The sequence below is a fragment of the Molossus molossus genome, unplaced genomic scaffold (assembly GCF_014108415.1).
Source record: "Molossus molossus isolate mMolMol1 unplaced genomic scaffold, mMolMol1.p scaffold_m16_p_9, whole genome shotgun sequence".
Taxonomy (NCBI): domain Eukaryota; kingdom Metazoa; phylum Chordata; class Mammalia; order Chiroptera; family Molossidae; genus Molossus; species Molossus molossus.
The window spans coordinates 46,681,369-46,708,548 of NW_023425403.1; the positions used below are offsets into that span (position 1 = coordinate 46,681,369).

Here is a 27,180-nt window from a genome sequence, read left to right on the forward strand (position 1 = left end):
GATTTTTTAAAAAGTGAAAAAAAACGTTAAACTAGATAAAACTATTAAAAGCATTCTCATTAATTTTAACTAATAAGCTGGAAATCAAATGACAGAGTCAAATGTATTATCATGAAAAATGGATTTTTATCAATTTAGTACTGTAGAAGTACATTTAGTAATTTTTTTAAAAAAATTTATTTATTGGTTTTAGGGACAGGCAGGGGCAGGGGGAGAAAAAGAGAAAGAGAGAAACATCGATTTGTTGTTCCACTTAGTTATGTATTCATTGGTTGCTTCTTGTATGTGCCCTGACTGGGGATTGAACCTGCAACCCTGGTGTATCAGGATGATACTCTAACTCACTGAGCAACCTGGCCAGTGTACATTTAGTAATTTATATAGGATATCTTACATTTTAATATTAGTATGAAAGATAATGTTTTCAAACAATTTACTATTGTTGGTAATTAGAAAGGCTGGTAATATAATGTTAGTAAATTAATCTGGAAGTTGAATGTATAAGAAAAAATTAATTCATCTACCAATTGTTCATGAATCTTTATAGAGAGTGCCTTCCTACACTATATACTTATACCTTTCAAAGTTTGTTTCTATGATTAATTAGGAACTGCTTGGATATACCATAGGTTAAAAAAATTTAATGTACAGCTATAGAGAATTACTGGGTAAGAGGAAAAATAATCTTTAAATTTGAAGAGATTACATTTAAAAATAGAAATTTTCATTTACTAAATTCACTAAGATCATAAAGGGAAATAATACAAATTAGCAGTAGTAAAAATTTTAGAAATGAAGTGTAAAACATAATCAGTTTTCTGAAAAACAATTTTGATGTACTAATTTTAAATGCATACACTTACTTACCTAGTGATTCTAGTTTTACCATGGTAAATGTATAAAGATACACACACACACACACACACACACACACACATTAGATAGTGTTTATAATAGATGAAAAATGTAAAATATCTTATGTACATCACAAGGGGTCAGATAAGTAAATGTACTTAATTTAGTTATTATATAATTCAGTCTATAAATATTTTTGAATATCTACTATGAGTCAGGTGGAAATACAACAAACTATATATATGGGTACTGATCCACAATCACAGAGCCTACCTATATTTTATTTATTTATTTATTTATTTTCTTTATTGACTTGAGAGGGAGAGAGACAGAAACATCGATGAGAGAGAACATCGACTGGCCACCTCCTGCATGCCCCCCACAGGGGATTTGGCTTACAACCTGGGCTTGTGCCCTGACTAGGAATCGAACTGGTGACCTCTTGGTGCATGGGTCGATGCTCAACCACTGAGACCCACTGGCTGGGCGAGCCTACCTATATTTAAATTTATTTATGTGTAAGATATGTAAAGATGTATAATTTAGTGAGGGATAAGCTTCTAAGATATCCTTTAAAGTACAATCCCATCTTGGTTAAAAAAAAAAAATATATATATACACACACACACACACACACATATACACACACACACACACACACACACTTTCATGTTAATATAAGTCTTTAAAAGATAAGAAAAGAATATACCAAATTGTTAATAATATTATGGGTCACTTTCCTTTTCTACTTTGCATTTTTCTTAAGTACCTGAATTCTTTAATAATGATCATATATTTTTTTACTTATTTAAAAATACAGTTTTCCATTTTGGACAAAAAGTTTAAAGTCACAAAAAAGAGCGGCAAGCTGATTTGAAGTAGCATTTGGAGAACAATCCCTAACAGCCCATTTTCCGAAATCTCCAATAATATTTTTAAAGACACAGAAAAAGACAAAAACTCTAAAAAGATATTGAAAACTTATATAAACTCTAAAAAGATATTGAAAACTTATATAAACCTTCTACCATAAGCTGGAAGCAAAACCCACTAAATATAAAATCTATTTTTATATTTAACTTAGAATCGTAACTGATGGCCAGCCTTACCACTTAAAACATAATACCTTACTACTTGAAACACAATATATTAGCCAAAAAGAAAGGGAGAATGATTCTTCATCTCTTCCCTACTTCCAATTTCATGGTTCAAAGATCCATGGTATGAATCTGCCCCCAAACTTGACAGACAGTATACTAAAATATGATTTATATATTTGGGAGAAAGTGACAGCAACTATCATCATACTAAACGAGTATGACTTTCTCCCTCTGCCCACAACAAGGAAATAAAACTACTACTAAGAAGTGATTTTTTTTTTTTAAGGAAAATGAGAATACCACATAGTAGAAAAAAAAAAAAAAAGGCAACTTTGATGCCCTAAATGTGTTATAATTGGGAAAAGGAAAAAAAAAACAAAAACCCAGCCCTGGCCGGTTTGGCATAGCAGTTAGAGTGTCGGTCTGTGGTCTGGAGAGACCCAGGTTCGGTTCCCACTAAGGGCAGGTACCTCGGTTGCAGTTTGTCCCCGGCCCTGGTTGGGTTGTGTGGGTGGCAGCCACTCGATGTGTCCCTTTCACGTCGATGTTTCCCTCTCTCTCCCTCCCACTCTACCTGAACAAAATATCAAAAAATGTCCTCGGGTGAGGATTAAAAACAAAAAAAAACCCAAAAAGCAGTTGTTTAGCCCAACCAAAGGCAAAAGAAGCAAGTAATATGAATGCAAAAGGTAATAGATTAGAACAAAAAAGTAGAATAAATACATTATATCAGTCATTTCTTTAAAAAACAAAAATCTAATCTGGAAAAACTGAAAGAAAATGAAAACAAAAATATTTAGCAGTAAGAAATAATATATCTATAGAGAGGGAAAGAATTAAAATTTTATATCACTGTAAATACATACATAAATTCATAAATATTTGCTCAAATAGAAAAAAACACCACCACAGACCAAAACCCAGTACGGTATAAAACAAGGATTATGTGTCCAAGGTTCACAGAAAAAAAAATTGTATTAATCTAATGCTACATATGGCTTCTGTCACGTTGGGGAACTGATTTTACCTAATTTACCAGCTAACAAGTTTGCCTTTTATTGTTTCACGGATGCTGGAAGAAGACATGAGACTTCCAGGTCAGAAATGAAGCACTCTACTACTCCCCGCACACAAGCAGCATGAGCATTAGCATGTTTCATCAGTTCCCTGTGGTCCTTACATTCCATGGGGGTGAAAGTGGACCCATAAGAATGCTACATATGCTACTTCCCATATTCACTGATATGAAATACTTGGAAGAATAAAAAAAGGTGTTTTAAATAATACATTTTTAAAAAACCTGTTACTGTTTTTATTATTAATTTGCTGTTTCCAATGTACACGTTCAGTTTATAAAGAGACATAGTCCATATAAATCCACAACTTCATATGTTTATTGTTTATATAAAACATCTCATATTTTGGGGCATCTGGGTATAACTTATACAGTGGAACCTTGGTTCTCGAACTTAAATTTGTTTCAGAAGGCTGTTCGAGAAGCGATGTGTTAAAAAACAGAATCATTTTTTTTCCCATTACAAATAATGTAAATGGAATTAATCTGTTCCAGACCCTCAAATGATTTCCTGTTTTAACCTTTCTTATATACAGTACATGTCTAATGGACTGTTTAATCTATAAACAAATGCTTCTTTCCTTAAAATTATTGCGCCCCCCTACTAGTCCTAAACGAATCACTGTCTGCACTCTTTCCAAGGGTGTCTTTCAGGTCAGCATGCAGCGTCTTCGCCTTTTCACACATCACTGCCTCCAAAAAACTGTCACCTGGTAACTGCTTTTCATTTATCCAAATCAACAACAGTTTTTCTACCTCTTCAACTGAATATGATCACTGTTTCTTTCACATCCTTAGCAACATTAGAATCTTGATGGCCTCCTTATGTTTTAAAATTGTGCTAATTGTCCATTTCACCAGCAACAAAAGCAAAAAAAACCCACAAAAATATTCACAGCACAATTACCTTACCGCACAGATGTTAACAAGGGAAGGGTTAGCTGTAAACTGACTCAAAGGGGCCCATTTTTTCCTTTGTTTGTAGCCTGAGAGATGTTTTCTGTTATGCCAATGTATCAGGTGGAGAACCTAAGTTGAAATAGAGACTTTTTTCTGTGAACAACTTGGATGAGAACCGAACTGTTCAAAATGGGAGACACATTCAAGAACCAAGGTTTGACTATTGTCTAAAGTAAAAAGCTAACCAAGGTAGCCCTGGCCGGTGTGGCTAAGTTGGTTGGGCGCTGTCCTGGGCTCCAGGTTGCTGGTTTTATTCCCAGTCAGGGCACATGCCCAAGCTGCCAGATTAATCCCCAAGAGGGTGTGTGCAAGAGGCAGCCAAGAGATGTTGCACTCTCACATCAATGTTTCTCTTTCCCTCGTTCCCTCTCCCTTCCTCTCTCTAAAAAAAAAGGCAATAAACCATTCTTTAAAAAAAAAAAAAGCTAATCAAGACAAAATACTGAGAGTATTTATATATTTTAGAAAAGAACTCAGACTCCCAGCTCATATATATTTTTTTCATTATACATCATACTCTTTAATACATAATATCCTGGAATAAAATTTTGTATTATAAGAAATTTCTGCTGTTTTGATGCACTTCCTTCACTATAGGCTTTCATTAATTTACCTTGAAGTAGCTTTCTCCAGCAGCGTTTTAATCTCATTAATTTTACAGGTGTGTTTCTTATGGATAACCACAAATGCATCACAACCATCTGGTGGAGGCTCATCAGCTGCAATCTAAGATTTCAAAGATTATATTTAGCTATAGTAGTTGATAATTACAATATGATTTTAAAAACTCACACATTACTTTGATTATAATAACTCATCAACTACTATTAAGTTATTGCTCTAATTAAAGTAAAAAATATATTTATGCAGGCAGAATCAAATATTTTAACAGAATCAACTTTATATAGTAGCAATATATGCTTCAAAGTGGTTGAAAAGTTTCATCAAATTAAAATATTCATTATAGTTCATTTAAATGGTGATCTGTCCTCATAATTTCCTTATCTCAAATAACAATAAAATTATACATCAAATATATTATAATCAATGACAATAATGATAATATAATCAATGATAAGCTATGGAACCAGATATTGTAAGTGTATAGATCCTCTTGAACTGAAGATATTCATTGACGATAGAGTCATGTACATTTGCTAGCATGCTTGTCATATGTAGCTTGGGAATTTTTACATACCTGCTGAAACATCTGAATAGCTGGAGAGTGTGCTCTTATGGAGAAAGCAAATTTTAAGAGATTGATATGTAAATTATCTAAGAATTGTCCGGCTTTCTTCAGGATTAAGTTGTAATAAGAATAATCTGACTCTATAAAAACAATGCAAAAGAAAAGAATGTTAGTATTTTGTATTCAACACATTGGCACATCTCTCACTGCAATGCTAATTTAGTATCCATATAGTCATACCTTAAGTTTGGTTATAGATGGTGTTAGAGAAAAATGGAAAACCAAGATCTATATTTTATTACTAATTTCATATGGATCTTCCAGTTAAGTCCAAGAAAGCAATATAAATCCAGGTAAAAAATAATCTTATTAAAACCTATTTGGAAGATGCTTGCATATCAGACCAATTCACTCCAAGGTTGTGGGGTTATAACACAAGAATAAGATCGAGGACGTACTTCCAGTTTAAGAGGAGACTAAGAATAGCACAAAAAACTAATTAATCATATGACTGTTAATAAATTTTAAATTATATGTATGAATATATTCAACTGATATTTAGTACACAGAGCCAAGTGTAATTAGTGTGTTCAGAACACTTCAGGAGACAGAATTTGAACCAGACCTTAAAGAATAAGAGAAGTGTCGCCCTGGCCGGTTTGGCTCGGCGGTTGGAGCACTGGCCTGCGGTCTGGAGAGACCCGGATTCAGTTCCCGCTAGGGGCATGCAGTTTGTCCCCGGCCCTGGTTGGGTCGTGCGGGTGGCAACCACTCGATGTGTCCCTTTCACGTCGATGTTTCTCTTTCTCTTTCTCCCTCCTACTCTATCTAAACAAAATGTCAAAAAATGTCCTCGAGTGAGGATAAAAAAAAAAAAAAGAAAAGAAAAGAATAAGAGAAGTGTCTTCTTGTCTAGAACAAACTAACCTGAAATGCTGATATCCTCCTCTAACCCTGCTCCAAAGATCACAAAAACACAAAAGAGAAGCTGCATCTTACAAATTAATTTAAAAACTCCTGGACACTGTGGGATGCTACAGATCATCTGAATAGGAGAGGGTAGAAGAGAATGGCAACCTAGAGTTGAAGAGGGTCTGGGGGTACCAACTGGAAGAAACAGGAGAAAACTATCAATTTTTGCCCTTTTCTCTAGACTGCCCTGACTGTAATCATTGTCTGCATTGTTGCCACTGCATCAGAAGACTGCGGTACATTCCACTGCCAGCAGGAGGTGGTAAGGTAACAAGAAAGCAGCAGCTCTAGAGTCCAGCTGGTACACTGATCCATAGGTTTGCCCCTAGACATTCCATGGTCATTGTTTCTCTCTCGTGCTCCTTGGCACTGGGTTACCAAGCCATGGGTTAGATCCAGAGCAGCTACCCAAAGGTCAGAGTTCCCTGATGTGAAAAGGGAAGACAAAAGGGTGTATAGCGCTAGATGCTCTACTTCTGACAAGAGGAAGAGGATGCTGACTAGAAGGCAGCACTTTGGGGGAGGCAAGTGAGATTGAATTGTTTGTTGTAATGTTTATTAGTTGTTCAAAAAGTGCTGAACTCTTGACTCTCGGTTCCTCTTCTTACCACAACCCATTCATAGTGCAGGTGTCTGGCCCTTTACGTTGCCCTATGAGAACTAGGGCTCAGAGGAGAAAATGAAAAAAATAATTTAAGAGTAAATGATATAGTGAGAAGGCAAGCCAGGTGCAGCCCCTTAGGCAGTGCAGAGACCCTGCCCCTGGCTTTTGTAATTCCCTTACAACTAGTTCCCAACTGCCTAAATTACAGTGGAACTAGAAAGCCCCCAAATACCTGGAGGCTTATCATATATAAAAAGCGGCTAGATTGGTGTTTCAGGCTTCTTAGGGTATATTCCTAAGTGGGATCACTGGGTCAAATGGAAGTTCAATTTTTAATTTTTTGAGGTAGCACCATATTGTTTCCACAGCGGCTGCACCAGTCTGCATTCCCACCAGCAGTGTACTAGAGTCCCCTTTTCTCCACACCCTCGCCAACACTTGTTATTTGATGATTTGTTGAAGGCGGCCATTCTGACAGGTGTGAGCTGATACCTCATTGTTGTTTTAATTTGCATTTCTCTGACGATTAGTGATGTTGAGCATTTCTTCATATGTCTCTTACCATTTGTATGTCCTGTTTGGAGAGGTGTCTATTCATTTACTCTGCCCATTTTTTAATTGGGTTCTTTGTCTTCCTATGGTTGAGTTGTATGAGCACTCTATATATATTGGAAATTAACCCCTTATCTGATATATCATTGGCAATTATGCTCTCCCATACAGTGGGTTGCCTTTCCATTTTGATGGTTTTATCTTTTGCTGTGCAGAAGCTTTTTAGTTTGATGTAGTCCCATGTGTTTATTTTCTCCTTTGTTTCTGTTGCCTTAGGTGATGAATCAGTGAAAATTCTGCTGCTTAGGAATATACCCTAAGAAGCCTGAAACACCAATCACTATTTACAATAGCTAAGATCTGAAAACAGCCCAAATGTCCATCAGTAGATGAATGGATAAAAAAGCTGTGGTAGCCCTGGCCAGTTTGGCTCAGCGGTTAGAGCATCGGCCTGCAGTCCAGAGAGAACCGGGTTCGGTTCCCGCTAAGGGTAGGTACCTCGGTTGCAGTTTGTTCCTGGCCCTGGTTGGGTCGTGCGGGAGGCAGCCAGTCGATGTGTCCCTTTCACGTGGATGCTTCTCTCTCTCTCTCTCTCTGTCTCTCTCTCCCTCTCTTCCTTTCTCTCCTTCCCACTCTATCTGAACAAAAAATGGAAAAATGTCCTCGGGTGAGGATAAAAAAAAAAAAAAAAAAAGGATGTGGTACTACTACACAATAGAGTACTACTATGCAGCTGTAAGAAAGAAAGATCTCTTATCCTTTGAGACGACATGGAGGGATTTGGAAAGTATTATCCTAAGCGAAACAAGTCAAACAGAGAAAGACAAGTATCATATGATCTCACTTACTTGTGGAATATAATGAACATAATAGTCTGAGGAATGGGGTAGTCCCAGAGACATGGAAGTGGAGTACAGACTGACAATCCCCAGAAGAGGGGATGGTGGGAGAGAGATAAACCACAGAACTTATATGCATGAACAATGGACATGGACAACAAAGCTGGGGACAGGGCGGGGAGGGAGAGGGAGGGGGCAATCAGTGGGGGGAAAAGGAAAAATATCTGTAAGAAAAATAAATAAATTAATTTAAAAAATAAATTAATTAATTATAAATAAATAAATTTTAAAAAGGCGGCTAGAAACCGGGCTTGGGGCTCAGCCTTTGGAGGTGAGTCCGCTGGGCCTGCACTGGTGCACATTAAACAGTCATTTTCTAATCCTCCGAGCACGTACAGTCTGTCTCTTCCTGCCGACCGAATTTCTGCCACAACAATAGAACTCAGGCAAAAGAGATCTACAATACATATAATTGTAACCCTAAAGCAGAAAATCAAGGGACTAAAACAGAATGAATAAGTAAAACTATAATCTAAGAAAACTCTCCAGAATTAAAAGGAGCAATGAATCTATACATCTAAGAATAAAGACTCAACAGTCAGTACTGCAACATTTTTTGGTAAAACTATGAGACTCTAAAGTTAAATATCTGAAGTATAAAATTCACACATACAGTTATGTATGTGAAGAACTCAAGGCCATTATTCCCAGGAGTTATAGTCTAGCATCAACTAGAAAGCAAGCTGTATATAACCAAAAAATAACTGGAGAAATTACAGCATAAAGTTTGATGGTGGGTTTTAAATGTACTTAACTATAAAATAAGCCTAATTAAGGAGCTAAGATTTACTAAAGACCATGTAAAATGTTGTATGCTCTGGCAATGTAGAACATATACCATCAACAAAAGTTCAACAAAGGGAAAATTAAGTGGAAAGTAAAGTAAGCTCAGTGATTCTGCATAAATATTAGCTGGGAATAAAAGAATATTACGGAAGCCAACAAATCAAGTGGTAGAAGCCAATGTATACTCAAGAGTACAAATATAGAGAGACTAAGAATATTTACGAACAAAAATCAGATAATGGTGAGGGGATCACTAGCCATTTCATTACTACTTGTATAGTACTAATAGACAATATCTAAAAAAAGAGGAGGCTAACAAGTCAGGAGTTTCACACATTATTCCTTTAGCATGAAATGCAGGAGAGTAGAGGGTGCATGTTTGGTTAATTGCTTTGGAAAGAGTCTTCCCTGACTTCCCGTCTAGGTCCTGTTATACACTCTGATAGGAATGCATACTATCTCTGGTTCAATTTTCAAAAATGTAATTGAAAATTAATTGTATAATTGTTTGATGCTGTGCTTCCCATTAAGCTATAAACTATGAAAACAAATATTTTCTAGACTTTCAATTGTTAACTTTTTTACTCCCAGCATACAAAACAGACAGTCAATACATTTATAGACTTAACATTTAAGAACTGAATAAGTCTCTTCATGGTAGACAATGATACTCTGCTAATCCAGTCATTTAAATTAATTATTGAATTTATTTATTTAAAGCAAAAGTTCACTCATGTGGAATCTAATGAACAAATAAACTAACAAGCAAAACTGAAAGAGACTCAGACAACAGACTGATAGCTGTCAGAGTGTTATTGTCATGATTAGTTGGTTATTAATATTAATAATAGAAAAAAGCAAAGGGAGGCCACTGAATAAGTCATAAAGTATATAGTAAGAATAACAGATTTGGGATAGATATACTGAGGATTTTAGGTAAGGGCCAGGAAGGGTATTGGATTTTTTAACTATCATAAAAACTTGACGTATTATTCTAGCCTATTTTTATCTCAATTAGAAAAATTAAAATTTCCAGGACAAATACAAAACCAACAATTTCCCAATGATTTCAAAGCAGACTTTCAAGGGGTTAAAGTTCCTCTGCCCATTCCACTCCTGCCTCTCCTCTCCCTTCCCTCTCCTCTCCCCTCCCTCTCTCCTCTCCCTTCCCTCTCCTCTCCCCTCCCTCTCTCCTCCCTCTCCTCTCCCTCTCCTTTCCCTCTCCCCTCCCTCTCCTTCTCCCCTCCCTGTCCTCTCCTCTCCCCTCCCTCTCCCTTCCCCTCCCTCTCCCTCTCCCCTCCCTCCCTCTCCCTCTCCCTCTCCCTCCCTCTCCTCTCCCCTCCCTCTCCCTTTCCCCTCCCTCTCCTCTCCTCTCCTCTCCCCTCCCTCTCCCTCTCCCCTCCCTCTCCTCTCCCTCTCCTCTCCCTCTCCTTTCCCTCTCCTCTCCCCTCCCTCTCCTCTCCCCTCCCTCTCCCCTCCCCTCCCTCTCCCTTTCCTCTCCCTCTCCCCTCCCTCCCCTCTCCTCTCCCCTCCCTCTCCTCTCCCCTCTCCTCTCCCCCTCCTTCTCCCTCTCCCCTCCCTCACCCTCTCCCCTCCCTCTCCCCTCCCTCCCCTCTCCCTGTCCCCTCCCTCTCCTCTCCCTCTTCTCTTCTCCTCCCTTCTTTACCTAGCTAAATCTTATCATCCAAACTCAACTCCTGCATTCACCGTTGGAAAGGCTGTCTGGTCTCTCTGAAATATCGTGGTCTCTCTGAAATACTGACTAGGTACTGTTTTTATATGCTACCATGTATTCCTATTAAAGCTCTTCTCACCTCAGAGTATACTTAGCTGGTTTGCTGTTTCCTACATTGTATTATGGAGATCCAAATAACATGTCACATATATTCATCTCTATAGTCCCAGTAGCTCAAGCTGGGCCTAGCTTCTCTTACGACTCAAATGATTATTAAATTATGAACTGAAGTAAAAGTTTTCTGAAAGAGCAAATTACTTGTTTTTGGAAATATTTCAGTTTAAGATATCATTAAAGGCATGTCTGCTCTACTTTTTAAAATTTATTGTTGAGAGTATTACGGATGTCCCCTCCCATTTCCCCCTACCTTTCCCCCCTTCATCTAGCTCCTGTCCCACCCCAGTCCTGCATTACCCTATTATCTGTGTCCATGGGCAATGTACACATGAATATAAGTTCTCTGGTTAATCTCCCCTCCCTACCCTCTTTCCCTCAGAGTTTCGTCAGTCTGTTCCACGTTTCCATCCTCTGGTTCTATTTTATTCATGAATTTATTTTGTTCACTAGATTCCATATATAAGTGGGATCATGTAATATTTGTGTTTCTTTTTTTTAAACCTATCTCGTGAAATCATAAAATTGTTGAACTTCACATATCCAATGTGTGCACATTAATACAAATCTTATCTATTAAAATATGCACATCACGTACCTGTTTGCTTATAAATTGCTAATTCTTTTACAGTGTCCAAAAACTGCCAAAATTTTTCATTACTTTCTTCTGCCATAAATTCACTATTAAAATAAAAGTAATCAGTTAATACATGAATATAAAAAAAGTTTTAGATATTATAAGCTATAGAATCAAATTATAACTTATGGTAAAAACAAAAAATCCCCAAAATTAATGTCAAGTTCCTGATTTCTATTTATCATAAAGCATAAAGAGAATAAATTGATGATTCTTACCTGAGGTATGATTCTCAACTACAAGTTCACAATCATGACTAGAACAAATTGCGTAAGAAATTATTTTTTATTTTTTCGCTACAACTAAAATATGGATAATTTATTTTGTTTCTCCATGTGAAATAATACTAAGAAGCATAATTTAAAGGTAATGAAAAAAGTGTTTTAAGCCCTGGCCAGTTTGGCTCAGCGGTTAGAGCATCAGCCTGCAGTCGGGAGAGACCCGGGTTCGGTTCCCGCTAAGGGCATGTACCTCGGTTGCAGTTTGTCCCCGGCCCTGGTTGGTCGTGCGGGTGGCAGCCACTCGATGTGTCCCTTCACGTCGATGTTTCTCTCTCTCTCTCCCTTCCTCTCTCTCCCTCCCACTCTATCTGTACAAAAAATGGAAAAATATCCTCGGGTGAGGATAAAAAAAAAAAAAAGTGTTTTAAGGTAAAAAGTAAAAAAGAATATAAACAAAAGACTGCCCATTTTACACAAAAATTGTTTTATGAATACTTTTAAAGTCCTATATAATAATTTTGATTAGCTACTATTTGTATAAAACGAACAATACCTTAATAAAAAAAATTAATAGGAAGCTGATGTACTGCATTAGGTATTTGGACTTGAAGCCCAAAGAAGTGTCCATTTTTGTGGTAGAGGGTAGTTAAGAAAAAATGGCCAAAGCCATATAAAACCTTTTGGAAATAATGAAATAAGTGAAAGGCCATTTAGTCTTCTACAGCACAAATCACGAGACACCTGAAACAAATAGATTTAACTCTTTAAACTGGAAAGGAAACAGCCACAAACAGACGGTACAGATTCTTTGTTACTGTCCACCTATCTTTCTCTCTTGCCTTGGCTTGGTAAACTTTAACGCTTACTATATATGGAAAGTATTTAAGACATCAAAGATACATGAAGAGTAACTAATTCTTGTGAGTCAGAGATGGTCACTAAATAGAGAAAAGCAGGTGGAAAAACCTGATTAACCCACTTGGAAGAAAGAGTGCAACTCGCTGCCAGTGTTCATTTAATTTTACATAAACATGCTTTTTGAGGCTGAAGCAAATCTGACTGGTTTTCAATGTGAAAATAAAATATAAAAACTGTTCTTGGAGTTATTTCTCAACAGAACTTGTCTCTAATCCTAATGTAACAGAAATAGAAATGTATAAGAAGCCAATGGTGAATATTCTCCGGCAAACCAGAAATGGGTTAATCCATCAACATAAACATGGCAAGCACAGGAATTTAAAACAATAAGTAACTTCAAAATAACTCTTGTTATTAATGGTGTTTAAAAAAAAAAAAAAAAAAGAGAGAGCAGCTAAAAGCAGAGGAAATAACTGGAACATCAAATAGGATGTGACCTAAAAAGGGCAGGGATGGTACAAAACCTTAAGTAAAAAGTAGGGAGCAACACGTAATACCTAATTGACTTGACCAACTACAAACATGCTCATACACTGTGCAACCATAGGAAAAGACTTCTTCCATATGCCAGAATTTGTACATCTAAATATGATCCTTCAAAGCAATTACCTTATGAAAATACTCACTTACACTCATTCTCTCAATATATATTACTGCTCTAAGCACTTTCAGAACTCTTCTGGAATTATTTTCTGGGGCAATATGTCAGTAACTCATCATTAATCTTAGAGAAGTAAATATCCTAAAGAGCCATCTAAATCACCTCCTCACCTTCCAGAAGATATTACCTTTGGTCAAAGCTTTAAAAAGGGAAAAACCAGCCCTGGCCGGTTTGGCTCAGCAGTTAGAGAATCGGCCTGCGGTCCGGATAGACCCGGGTTCGGTTCCGCTGGGGGCAGGTACCTCGGTTGTAGTTTGTCCCCGGCCCTGGTTGGTCGTGCGGGTGGCGGCCACTTGATGTGTCCCTTTCACGTTGATGTTTCTCTCCCCCTCTCTCTCCCTCCTGCTCTATCTGAACAAAAATGGAGGAATGTCCTCGGGTGAGGATTAAAAAAAAAAAAAAGGGAAAAACCAAAACAAACAAAATAACCACCTGGCATTTCCAATTTGTTTACTTGTCTTATATAATATTTAGCTCCAAATAACATTTCCAAAAAACAATTCTACCACAGAAAATTTTACATGTACCAAAGAATATACAGTAATTATAAGTAGAATTCCAAAAATATTTCACCAAGAGCAACATCAGTGGAGTAAATGCAGTTTAGACATATAAATTATGGTACATACATTGTAAAAATTTAATCTTATCAGCCTATAATCATCCCTAGAAAATAGTACTAAATTATAAATTTCTTTAGGCAGGGGAAATATCTCTTATCTTGTTTTCTGACACAGGACCCATCAGAGGGCCACGCTCAAAATAGGCACTCAAATATTTATGCTGAATTAAAAATATGTAATACATACAGGCAGTAAAAGAAAAATCCCAAGAATGCTTTAAATTTAAAAAGTGAGCCCTGGCCGGTTTGGCTCAGCGGTTGGAGCGCTGGCCTGCGGTACAGAAAAAGTGAGCTTCCTGCCTGGCCGGTGTGGCTCAGTGGTTGAGTGTTGACCCATGCATGCAACAAGAGGTCACCAGTTTGATTCCCAGTCAGGGCACATGCCCAGGTTGTGGGCCCAATCCCCAGTGGGGGCATGCAGGAGGCAGCCAATCGATGATCTCACTCACTGATTTTTTTAAATCTCTCCCTCCCTCTCCCTTCCTCTCTAAAATCAATTAAAAAAAATTTTTTTAAGTGAGCTTTCCCAACAGAAAGCTATTGCTTTTCTTAAGTTTCTATCTCCCAAGCTTCTTGGATCTAGCCAATGCTCTTCAAATCTTCCTCTTATAAATTTATTCCGCACAATTATCTGATTTTCCTAAAAATCTTTAAAATTTTTATTTTTTATTTTATTGTTGACCCTATTACAGATGTCACTCATTCCCATCCCCTTTGCTCACCTTCACCCAGCCCCTGCTCACCCCTTCCCTAACCCTCACCACACTGCTCTGTTACACTACGTTCTTTGGCTAATCTCTTCACCTTCTTTTATCCTGTCCCTCCCAACCCTCTACCCTCTGATATTTGTCAGTCGGTTCCATGTATCCATGCCTCTGGTTCTATTTTGTTCATCAGTTTATTTTGTTCATTAGATTCCATTTATCAGTGAGAATATGTGGTATTTGTCTTTATCTGACTGGCTTATTTTGCTTAGCATAATAATCTCCAGATCCATGCACGCTTTCACAAAAGGTAGGAATTCCTTCTTTGTGATAGGCATGTAGTATTCCATTGTGTAAATGTACCACAGCTTTTTTATCCATTCATCTACTGATGGGCATTTGGGCTGTTTCCAGATATCAGCTATTGTAAATAATGCTACTCTGAACATATGGGTGGATATACTTTTTCTGATTAGTATTTCGGGATTCTTAGGATATATTCCCAGAAGTGGGCATGCTGGGTCAGTTCCATTTTTAATTTTTTTACAAACTCCATACTGTTTTCCACAGTGGCTGCACCAGTCTGCATTTTCACCAACAGTGCACTAGGGTTCCCTTTCTTCACATCCTTGCCAACACTCATTTGTTGATCTATTGATGGTAGCCATTCTGGCAGGTGGGAGGTGATACTTCATTGTAGTTTTAATTTGCCACTCCCTGATGATTAGTGACACTAAGCATTTTTTCATGTGTCTATTGGCCATCTGTATGTCCTCTTTGGAGAAGTATCTAGTCAGGTCCTTTTCCCATTTTTAAATTGGATTGTTTGTCTTCCTGGTATTGAGTTGTATAAGTTTTCACATATTTTGGAAATTAACTCATCAGATGTATCATTGATATGTTCTCCTATACAATGGGTTTCTTTTTCATTTTGTTGATGGTTTCTTAGGCTGTGTGGAAGCCTTTTGGTTTGATGTAGTCCCATTTGTTTATTTTTTCCTTTGTTTCCCTTGCCCTAGAAGATATATCAGCAAAAATATTGCTACGAGAGATGTCTGAGATTTTACTGCCTATGTTTTCTTCTAGGATTTTTATGATTTCACAATTTCTCCACCAAAACAACTACCAGATATAACAAATGAATTCAGCAAAGTAGCAGGATACAAAATTAATATCTAGAAATCGGTGGCATTTTTACACAGCAAAAATAAATTATCAGAAAGAGAAACTAAGAAAACAGTCCCATTTACTATTGCAACAAAAAATAAGGGACCTAGGAATAAACTTAACCAAGGAGGTAAAAGACCTGTACTCAGAAAACTATAGGACACTGAAGAAAGAAACAGAAGAAAATACAAAGTGGAAGCATATACCGTGTTCATGGATTGGAAGAACTAACATCATTAAAATGTCCATACTACCCAAAGCAATCTATAGATTCAATGCAATTCCTATTAAAATACCAATGGCATATTTCACAGATCTAGAACAAATATTCCAAAAACTTACATGGAACCAAAAAAGACCCCAAATAGCCTCAACAATCTTGAGAAAGAAGAACAAAACTGGAGGGATCACAGTACCAGATATCAAACTATACTATGAACCCACTGTAATCAAAACAGTCTGGCACCGGCACAAGAATAGGCATATAGATCAATGAAACAGAACAGAGAGCCCAGAAATCAACACACGCCCCTTTATGGACAATTAATTATTTGACAAAGGAGGTAAGAACACACAGTAGAGTAAAAAACAGTCTGCAATAAACAGTGCTAGGAAAACTGGACAGTTATATGCCAAAAAAGAAAAAAAGAAAGAAACTAGACCACCAAATTACTCCACACACAAGAATAAACTCCTCAAAATGAATAAAAGACTTAAAGGATATTCCTAAAATTTTGGTTTAAGAGAAATATTAAAAACCTGAAGATGAGCAGAACAATGAAGTCTAGAAAACAAAAGTATAATTGTTAAACAAACTACAAGCTTCTAGCCTGCTACATGTCACAAAGAAGGAAGAGACCTTTTGATCACTGGACACATTCACACACACATCCACTCTCACTCAGACAGGGACAATATAGACATGCCAATTCAACTAACATGCACATCTTTGGAAGAAGGAAGAAAACCAGAGTACCCAAAGAAAACCTATGCAGACATGGGGAGAACTTGCAAACTCCACACAAACAGTGGCCCCAGCTAGGAATGATTTTATTTTTCTTATCAACATTATAACAAAACAACGTAGAACGAAACAATGTTATTTGTGGTCCTGCTGTGTTTACTGAGCACCTACTCTCATGCACTGTACTTTGGCAAAATAAACATGAATAACAAATACTCTTGTCCTGTTAAGATCACATTTTAGCAGCAGAGATTAGCATACATGATACATTGCAATAAGGATTATTACAGAAATATTAACCAAATGTTATAAGAACATAATAAGAAGACATTAGTTTTGTCAAGAGAAAGAATCTTCAGCCCTGGCTGGTTTGGCTCAGCGGTTAGAGCATCAGTCTGCAGTCCAGAGAGACCTGGGTTTGGTTCCCGCTGGGGGCACATACCTTGGTTGCAGTTTGTCCCCGGCCCTGGTTGGTCGTGCGGGTGGCGGCCACTCTATGTGTCCCTTTCACATTGATGTTTCTCTCTCTCTCTTCCTCTCCCTCCCTCCCACTCTATCTGAACAAAAAATGGAAAAATGTCCTCAGGTGAGGATAAAAAAGAAAAAAAAAAGAATCTTCAAAGAGATAGTAATATAATATGACCATAAATAAGAGATCAATGAGTAAAGGATTATGTAGAGTGTTACATTATGTTCTTAGGACTACCATACTAAATTACCACAAATTTAGTGGTTTAAAGCAAGAGAAATTTATTCTCACAGTTTTGGAGGCCAAAAAGTCTATATTCCAGGTGCTGTCAGGGATAACGCATGTCAGGATGTAGATATATCTTTTGGGGGGGCCACCATTCATGCCACTAAAGTCCACTTTCTGGCTCCTCAGAATCCTCCTTTGTTCCACATATGAAATACATTCACCCCATCCCAACATCCCCCAGTGTAATCTCAACATATTATCACATCATGTCCAAACCATCATGTAAATATTATCAGAAGCTGCAAATCTCATCATGTAAGTAATCTAAGCATGAAACAAGTAAGATAATGGATATCGTCCATCCTGGGGCAAAATTCTTCTCCATATATAGACCTGTGAAAATAGAAACAATTTCTCTTCTCTAAATGCAATGGTGAGAAAGGCATTCCAAATTCCAGAAGGTACAATTAGAGAGAATAAAGGAGTCATCAGTCGAAACCAAGTTTGAAAGGCAGCAGAAAAAATTCCAATAGGTGCAGCCCTGAGCATAATTCTCTGTGGCTTGCTGCTCCACCTTCTGTGCTGCCTGCCACAGCTCTGCTCTCAGTATCATTCTTCCTTTTTTTCTGAAGGGTAGCATGTGTTTATAACTAAGTAGTTCTATTAGCCAAATTTCCTGCCTACGGAATTTTGAGACTCTGAAAGCCTTCTTCAATTTCATTTTGTCTGTGTCCCTTTTGATACAAGCTGGCAGTGTTTCTGCTGATAAAACAGACAAAATCCTTGTGGGTCTCTCATGCATCTCATGAAAGTCATGCTATTACACAAAGTTCCTCCACAGATTCTTTCTGGATAAGCCGGTCTCTGTTCCTGGCTTCTGCTGATATGGTTGAGTGGATCCATGAGTCACATGCTTAAACTACACAGCAAAAGTTACCAGTCACATATTTGGCCTTCTTTCCAGCGCATGAATTCCCAACACAGTTTCTTGATTTTAACATTCTTGCAATATGGATAGACTGAGAACCTCCCAAATGATCAAGTGCTGTTTCCTTTTTCCTTAACTATTCCTTCTTCAATCTCTCTCTTCTTTCGTATTTTACAATAAGCAGCATAGAGAAACCAGATGACAGCTTTAATACTTTGCTTGGAATCTCTCTAGTTAACTATCCAGCTAACTAAGAACTGTTTTTGACACAAATGTAGAATCCAATTCAACCAGTTTTCTGTCACTATATAACAAGGGTCATCTTTCTTTGTTTCCAATAGCATGTCCCTCATTTCCTTCTGAGCCCTGTTAGAATGCCTTTAATGTTCTAAGATGACAGAGACTTTTTCTACTGTGTTCCTCTTTTCTTCTAAGTCCTTACAGAAATTACCTTTAGTGTCCATATTCCTGCCAACAGTCTCCTCAAAGCAATCCAGTCTCCTCTACCACATTTCTTAAAACTCTTTCAGCTTCTGCCTGATTCAAATGTAAAAAATACATTTTTAGGTATTTGTTACAGCAGCACTCCATTTCAAGGTACCAACTCTATATTAATTTCCTATAGCTGCTGTAGGAAATTACTAAAAACTTGGTGACCTCAAATAACAGAAACTTACTGTCTCAGAGTCTTAGGGGCCAGAAGTCCAAAATCAAGGTGTCGGTAGGTTGACATTCTGTCTAAAGGCTCTAGGAGAGAAGCTTTCCTTGCCTGTGTCAGCTTCTGGAGGTTTCCAATGCTCCTTGGTTTGTGGCTACATCAGCCCAATCTTGCCTTCGATTCACAGAACCTTCTCCTCCTTGACTGTGTCTTTTCCTCACCTATCTCTTATAAGGTCATTGGATTTAGTGTCCATACAGATAATCTATGATAATCTAGTCTCAAAATCCTTAACTGAATCACATCTGCAGAGATCCTTTTTCCAAATAAGGTAAAATTCACAGGTTCCTGGTGTTAAGATGTGGGCACATCTTTTTGGGAGCTTCCATTCAAGCCACTACAAATGATAAGGTTGGTACATCAGACTGAGACTAGATTGTGAAGAATCTTAAGGAGCATCCAATAGGAGTTCCAGCTCTGAGACTCTTGGGGCAAGAAATTGTGACATAGCAACTACCAGTCTAAGAATGGAAGAAGTTAGACTGATTTGGAATTGAATATGAGATCTCTGCAAAAAATTGAGGAAAAGATAGAAAAAGGGCACATATTATAAGCTAGAATAATTTGTTCAATAAAAACTTTTATTACAACTAACACTACATAAATACAAAGGATCATAAAATATTATTATAAACATTTATATGCCAACACATTGGACAACCTAGAAGAAATGGATAAATTCCTAAAAACATACAATCTACTAATACTGAATGAGGAAGAAACAGAAAATATAAACAGACTGATAACTAGTAAGAAGATTGAAAAAGTAATCAAAAACCTCCCAACAAAAAAAAGTCAGGAACCAGACAGCTTCACTGGTGACTTCTACCAAATATTTAAAGAATAATTAATGCTAATCCTTCCTAAACAGGAGAGGGTGGAACACTCCCAAGCTTATTTTACAAAGCCAGCATTATCTTGATACCAAAACCAGACAAGGACACCACAAGAAAATTACAGGCCAATATCCCTGATAAAATTGTTGCCAAAATCCTCAGCAAAATATTAGCAAACTGAATTCAACAACATATTAAAAGGATTATACACCATGATCAAGTGAAATGTATTCCAGGGATGCAAGGATGGTTCAATATCTGCAAATCAATCAACATGATACACCACATCAACAAAATGAAAGATGAAAATCATATGATCATCTCAATAGATGCATACAAAGCAACTGACAAAATTCAACATCCATTTGTAATAAAAACTCTCAACAAAGTGAAGAGAGAGGTAACATACCTCAACATAATAAAGGCTATATATGACAAGCCCACAGCTAAGATCATAATAGTGGAAAGCCAAGTTTTTTCTTTAAGAATAGGAACAAGAAAAAAATTCCTATTCTTGCCACTGTTACTCAACATAGTACTGGAAGACCTAGCTGGAGCAATTAGGGGACTGGGATGGGATGGGCTGGGCTGGGCTGGGATGGGATGGGATGGGATGGGATGGGATGGGATGGGATAGGATGGGATGAAATGCATCAAAATGGGAAAAGAAGAAGTAAAGCTGTCACTATTTGCAGATGATATATTATACATAGGAAATCCAAATGACTCCACACAAAAACTGTTAGAACTAATAAACCAATTTAGTAAAGCTTCAGGATACAAAATCTGTGGCATTTCTGTACACTAATAACAAACCACCAGAAAGAGAAAAAGAGTAAGTGAGAAATAAATCTTATAAATAGTTGTATCAAAAAAGAGTAAAATAGCCCAGCTGGTGTGGCTCAGTGGATTGAGCGTCATCACATTCATAAAGAGGTCACCGGTTAGATTCCCAGTCAGGGCGCATGCCTGGGTTACAGGCTCGATTGGTGTGCAAAAAGCAGCTAATCAATGTTTCACTCTCACATTGATGTTTTTTTATCTCTCCCTCTCTCCCTTCTTCTCTCTAAAAAAAAATCAATAAAAACATGTTTAAAAAATAAAAGACTAAAATACCTAGGAATAAATTTAACCAAAGAGGTGAAAAGGCCTATGCCCTAAAAACTATAAAATATTGATGAAAGAAACTGAAGATGACACACAAAAAAATGGAAAGATAGTCCATGCTCATGAATTGGAAGAATTAATACTGTTAAAGTGTTCATATAATACAATGCAACCTACAGATTCAATGCAATCTCTATCAAAATTCCAATGGAACTTTTCATAGAAATATAACAATCCTAAAATTTGTATGAAACCAGAAAAGACTCTGAATAATCAATCAAAGCAATCTTAAAAAGAACAAAGCTAGAAGTATCATGCTTCCTGATTTCAAACTATATTACAAAGCTATAATAATCAAAACACTATGGTATTAGCATCAAAACAGACATATAGCCCTGGCCAGTTTTGCTCAGTGGTTAGAGCACTGGCCCACAAAACAATGAGTTGCGGGTTTGAGTCCAGTCAAGGTCACGTGCCATGGTTGCAGTTAGTTCCCAGCCATGGTCAGATCGTGCAGGAGGCGACCAGTCGATGTGGCTCTATCACATCAATGTTTCTCTCTGTCTCACTCCCTCCCTCCCTCCCACTCTATCTGATAATAAGTAAAAAAAATATCCTCAGGTGAGGAATAAAAACAAAACAAAACCAGACATGTAGATCAATGGAACAACAGAGAGCCCATAAATAAACTCGCACATATAAAGGGGTAAGCAAAAATAAGTTTATAGTTGTGAGTATGCAAAACAGAGTTTATTCTTGTATTATTATTAATTATTGTATCATTTATTTGTATTACAACTATAAACCTCCTTTTGCCCACCCCTGTAAGGTGAGCTAACTTATGACAAAGAAGCCAAGCATATATAGCAGGAAAAGGACAGTCTCTTCAATAAATGTTGTTGGGACAATTGGACATCCACATGCAAAAAAATAAAACTAGATCACTGTTCTACACCACACACAGAAATTAACTAAAATGGATTAAAGACTTGAACGTAAGACCTGAACCCATAAAACTAGAAAAACACATGAGCAGTAAGCTCCTTAACATTGGTCTTGGTGATTTTGGGGAGGTATGATACTAAAAGCAAAGGCAACAAAAGCAAAAATGAACAAGTGGGACTACATCAAACTAAAAAGCTTCTGCACAGCAAAGGAAATCATCAACAACATGAAAACACAACCAACTGAATGGGAGAAAATATTTGCAAATCATGTATTTGATACGAGGTTAATACCTAAATTATATAAATAATTCATACAACTCAACATAAAAAAAACCCCAAGCAACTCAAAAAATGGTCAGAGGATCTGATAGAAATTTTTCTAAAGCAGACATAGACATAGCCAAAAGGGACATGCTAAACTTCACTAATCATCGGGAAAATGCAAATCAAAATCACAATGAGATACCACCTCAAGCCGGTTATACAATAGCTATCATCAAAAAGACAAGAGAAATTCTGGCAAGGACTTGGAGGAAAAAGAACCCTTGTACAAGGATGGTGGGAATGTAAATTGGTGCAGCCACTATGTAAAAGAGTATGGACATTCCTCGAAAAATGAAAACTAGAACTACCATGAGATCCAGCATGTCTACTTCTGGGTATTCAACGGAAACATGAACACTAACTCAAAAATATAGATGCACCCCTATATTAATTGCAGCATTATTAACAATAGCCAATTATCCACAAATGGATGAATGGATAAAAAAATTGTGGCATGTATATACAATGAAAATTTATTCAGCAATAAAAAAAGAAGGAAATTCTGCTATTTGGGACAACATGGATGGACCTTTAGGGCATTATGTTAAGTGAAGTCAGACAGAGAAAGACAAATACTATATGATCTCATTTATGTGTGATATTCCCCCACTCCCACATAGAGAACAGATAGGGGGGAATGAGGCAGAAGAGTGAAATGGGTGAAGTTGGTCAAAAAAGCACAATCTTTCAGTTATAAAATAATTCAAAGGCTATAATGTACAACATGGTGACTATAGTTAACACTGCACTTAATATTTGAAAACTGCTGCCTACCCAGTTTGGCTCAGCAGTTAGAGTAGTGGCCTGCGGACCCAAGAGTCTCGGGTTCAATTCCCAGTCAAGGGCATATACCTGGGTTGTAGGTTAGATCCCTAACCTCTGTCTGGGTCATGCAGGAGGCAACCAATCCATGTCTTTCTCACACTGATGTTTCTCTCTCTCCTTTCCTCTCTCCCACTCTATCTAAAAATCAATTTAAAAATATCCTTGGGTGAGAATTAAAAAAGAAAGAAAATTGCTGAGATCTTAAAAGTTCTCATCACAAGAAAAAACATGTTTATAACTATGGTAACATGTTAACTAGATTTATTGTGGTGATCACAATATATACAAATAGCAAATCATTCTGTTGTACACCTGAAACTAATAAAATGTTATATGTCAATTGTACCTCAATTAAAAAGAACTGTTTTAGTACCTTACATATGCAATGTGTTGTGCGGGTATTAGAGTCTCTTTTCAGGACCACATGCTGTTGCTTTGGTGAAATGACAGAAGCAATTGGCATAAAAACTTCATGCTGGCTAAATAATTTGCAAATTCTATTTACTGGAATAATAAGAACAAAATTTAATAGCAACAACTTTTTTTTTTTAACCTGAGGATATTTTTCCATTTATCTTTAGATAGAGTGGAGGGCAGGGAGGAAGGGAGGAAGAGAAACATAGATATGAGAGAGACACAACTGGTTGCCTCCCGTCTGACCCCGACCAGGGCCCTGGACGAACCCCAACCAAGGTACGTACTCTTGGCCGGAATCGAACCCGCGACTCCTTGGTCCGCCAATCCACGCTCTAACCACTAAGCCCAATCGACCAGGGCGAAGCCACAACTTTTGTTTCTGCACAGCAGCTGATACCTTACGAGCTCATTCCCGTGGAGGAGCCCGGAATGAAGGAATAAGGCGGGAAGCTGCCTCGCGCGCAGCAAGCCTCCCTAGGCGCTTGAGTACGCTTTCGCGAAAAGAACTGCCCACGTCAATTGAAGTGCTTGCAGCAAACGCCACACTCCACCATCCATCTTCTCCCACTGCTTTTTTCCATCGTAAATGCTAATAAATTCCAAACGAATTAAAAGTCCCGAAGTTTAAAAACCGCGGGCGAGACGAAGGACGGCCTGCGGGGGAGGACCGGCAAGAGTGTGCGCACAGGGTGGCAGGGAGGCGGCGGTGTTCCGAGGTCGAGCACGAGGGCACCTGGGGCGGGATGCGAGGTCGGCTCGGAGGGGCCCGGGTGCCGGCGCGCCCCCAGCCCACGGCCCTGCCTCCGCGCTCGGCTCGGCAGAGGGTCCGGCCGCACCCACCTGGCTTCCAGCAGCAGCGGGGTCTCGGGCCACTTGGCGGCCAAGCGAGCCGTCACCGCCTTGGACGCGGAGGTCGTCCCAGGGCGGAGCAGCGAGAGCCACAGCGCCGTGTAGCCCAGGAGCAGCCGCACCACGTTGGCGGCCTTTGCCATGACGCAGAGAGGGAAGCGCGAGCCGCTCGAACCCGCAGCCGAAAGTCCGCAGCCGCCACGCTACAGCCGGCTCCTCCCGACGCGCCGTCGCCCACTTCCGGTGGGGGGAGCTCGAGTCCGTTACTCGGCCCGGCCAGGCTTGTGCGGGGCGCATGCGCGTCCAGCTCCGGCGCCGGCCGGGTATCCCCCGCGGGCTGACTCAGGCGGGACCTGAGCCACGTAGGTGCGGGCGGTGCCGGACTGCAGAGCCGCGTGGCTGACTCCAGGCGCGTCTGTGGCCGGTTCTCCGGCAGAGGACAGGCTGTGGGACACCGGGCAGGGAGGCTGGCTCCTCGATGCCGAACTGGGATTGTGGCCCACGAAGGCTGGCTGAAAATGCCGAAGTCTGGAACCAGCATGGATAATATCCACATTTACACAAGCGGGAAATAAGGCCTATCGAAGTTCAAGCACCGATCTCACGTTTTCTCAGAATGTATTGCATATTAGAATCTCCTGGTAGAGCGTTTAGAAAGCCGCATGCCCAGACCACACCATCCACTCTTGCAGGGGACTCTGAAATTGAGATTTGGGCATCGATAGTATTTAACACTCCCCCGCTTTCCTTCTCCGGTGATTGTACTGTTGTAATCATGTTGGAAACCCAGTGGCATCACTTGGAGGGCTTGTTGAAACACAGGGTACTGGGCCTCATCTCAGTGTTTCTGATTCAGAAGGTCTGGTGTAAGGGTCCCACAATTTGCATTTCAGGTCTAATAAGTTCCTGAGTAGTGCTGATACTGATGACAGGGGTCCATGTTTCTAGTCATTGTGCTCGAAAGTGGTCCACAGGCCAGCATCCTCAGCATCACCTGTAACCTCATTAGAAATGTGGAATCTCAGGTTCCACCCAGACCTACTGAATTTGAATCCCCAGATTAACAGGAACCCCGGGTGATATCTGTGCACATTAAAATTGAAGAAGAGCTAAAAGAGCTGGTTTAGAGGATTACAGGTGACATGCATAGAAAACTGATAGTTGCTTTTGTTACTATCAGCCAAAATTACACATACTGTGACTGAGTCTTGATTTCAACGAAGGACTGTCTGATCTCAAAGCTCATGCATTTTACTACAACAGGCTCAAAGACAAAACCTTGCAACAGAGTTAACTGGTTTTCCAGTACGTATGACTCATCAAGTACTTAGTTTTTTATTTTTTAACTGGGTAGAGATGAAGCCTCAAGATTCTGGCAACTAGTCAGGAATGATTCTTCTCTTCAGAAGAGAATACATTTATTATCAGTATTAAAATACATGGTAAAGAGAAGCAGCATGGGAAAAATAGTTTAAGGGGTATACTGATCCATTTTTTCCCCTGCTGCTACTTCCTTGCCCTATAGGGAATCTGGATCTCTTGAAGTTGCCAAAATGTTTGCACTTCACTTTTACATTTCCTCTCAGGTACCTAGAATACACCTTTCCTTAGAAGACTTTGCTCTGCAAATTCTAGCCGGGTCTCACTTCCTAAGTTTAGCCTTCATTTTCTGGCCTCTCCTACTTGGTGATCTATCTCTCTTTTAAATTCTCATAAGCTCTTTACTTTAACTGTCAAATACTACTTGTAAGTCTCACTTTAGAATTTAAATACAGTACCTATTTATTTCTCCTACAAGAGATGGTATATTCCCTGAGGGCTCATGCCTTATTCATTTTTAGCATCCTTTGCAGAACCTAGCACAGTGCATGTTATTGGGGCTCAATAAATATTGAAGAATCCTTGTTTTATGGATAGGTAGGCAGGAAGCTAAGGCAGATGAATAAGGAGTTTTATTTCTATCCATAGAGCATAACAGAAAAATGTATTATGAATTTTTCACAAGTATTTGCTTTAGTTAATTCCTCATTTCCACCTACTTTTGGACTGAATTTTCTACTGAAATTGTAGGATGAAGAAAATAAAACATTGACAGTGAATATCTTAAATGTTAGCAGTTATCTGATGGGTTGCAAATCTTTAAGAAATTATTTTCCTATCAAAAGTCACACAAATAGCCCTGGCTGTTGTGGTTCAGTTGGTTGGAGTGTCCTGTACACCCAAAGGTCATGGGTTCCATTCCCAGTTGTCACATACCCAGATTACTGGTTCGGTCTGGTCCGGGATGTGTATGGGAGGCAACCCATCGATGTTTCTCTCTCTCTCCTGAATTAGTAGAAGCATATTCTTGGGTGAGGATTAAAAACAACAATAACAACAAAAAAGTCACACAAATATGCTGTTAATGGGCATTTCTAAAACATGTTAATATATATTCTAGGATATTTGAGTTTATAATAGTGAGGAATGCTACATTTTTCTTTTAAAGAGAATGGGGAGGGGAGAGAGAAGTAGGGGTTGGCACCTGTAATACTTTCAACAATAAAAATAAATTTTAAAAAACTTTCAGGTAGTTAACTGGAAAAAAGAATAAAATTAATTTAATCCAGGGTCATTTATTTATAATATTATACATTTTAGCTTACATAGTATTTTCCTAGAAATGTATATAGGTTTGAAATATCCCTAAAATTGGTTATCCTTGGGCTCCTTATCTCCAGAACAAAAGAGAGTAGGACTGGATGATATTGAAGGGTTGAGAGGTGTCATGGAGAGAGGATATGACTGCAGGTTGACA

General features: G+C 38.4%; 1 protein-coding gene across 1 annotated transcript in view; it reads right to left on the reverse strand.

Annotated features, from left to right (window-relative positions):
- Positions 1-24,621, reverse strand: part of UGGT2 (UDP-glucose glycoprotein glucosyltransferase 2) — a 200,708-nt gene extending 176,087 nt beyond the window's left edge. The window contains exons 1-4 of the mRNA XM_036250132.1: positions 24,375-24,621; positions 11,440-11,522; positions 5,189-5,319; positions 4,604-4,716 (exon numbers count right to left, since the gene is read on the reverse strand). Of these exons, the coding sequence (XP_036106025.1) occupies positions 4,604-4,716; positions 5,189-5,319; positions 11,440-11,522; positions 24,375-24,526 (479 nt within the window). The 5' untranslated portion in view covers positions 24,527-24,621. The remainder of the gene's footprint in view (positions 1-4,603; positions 4,717-5,188; positions 5,320-11,439; positions 11,523-24,374) is intronic.
- Between the last annotated feature and the right edge of the window lie 2,559 nt (positions 24,622-27,180).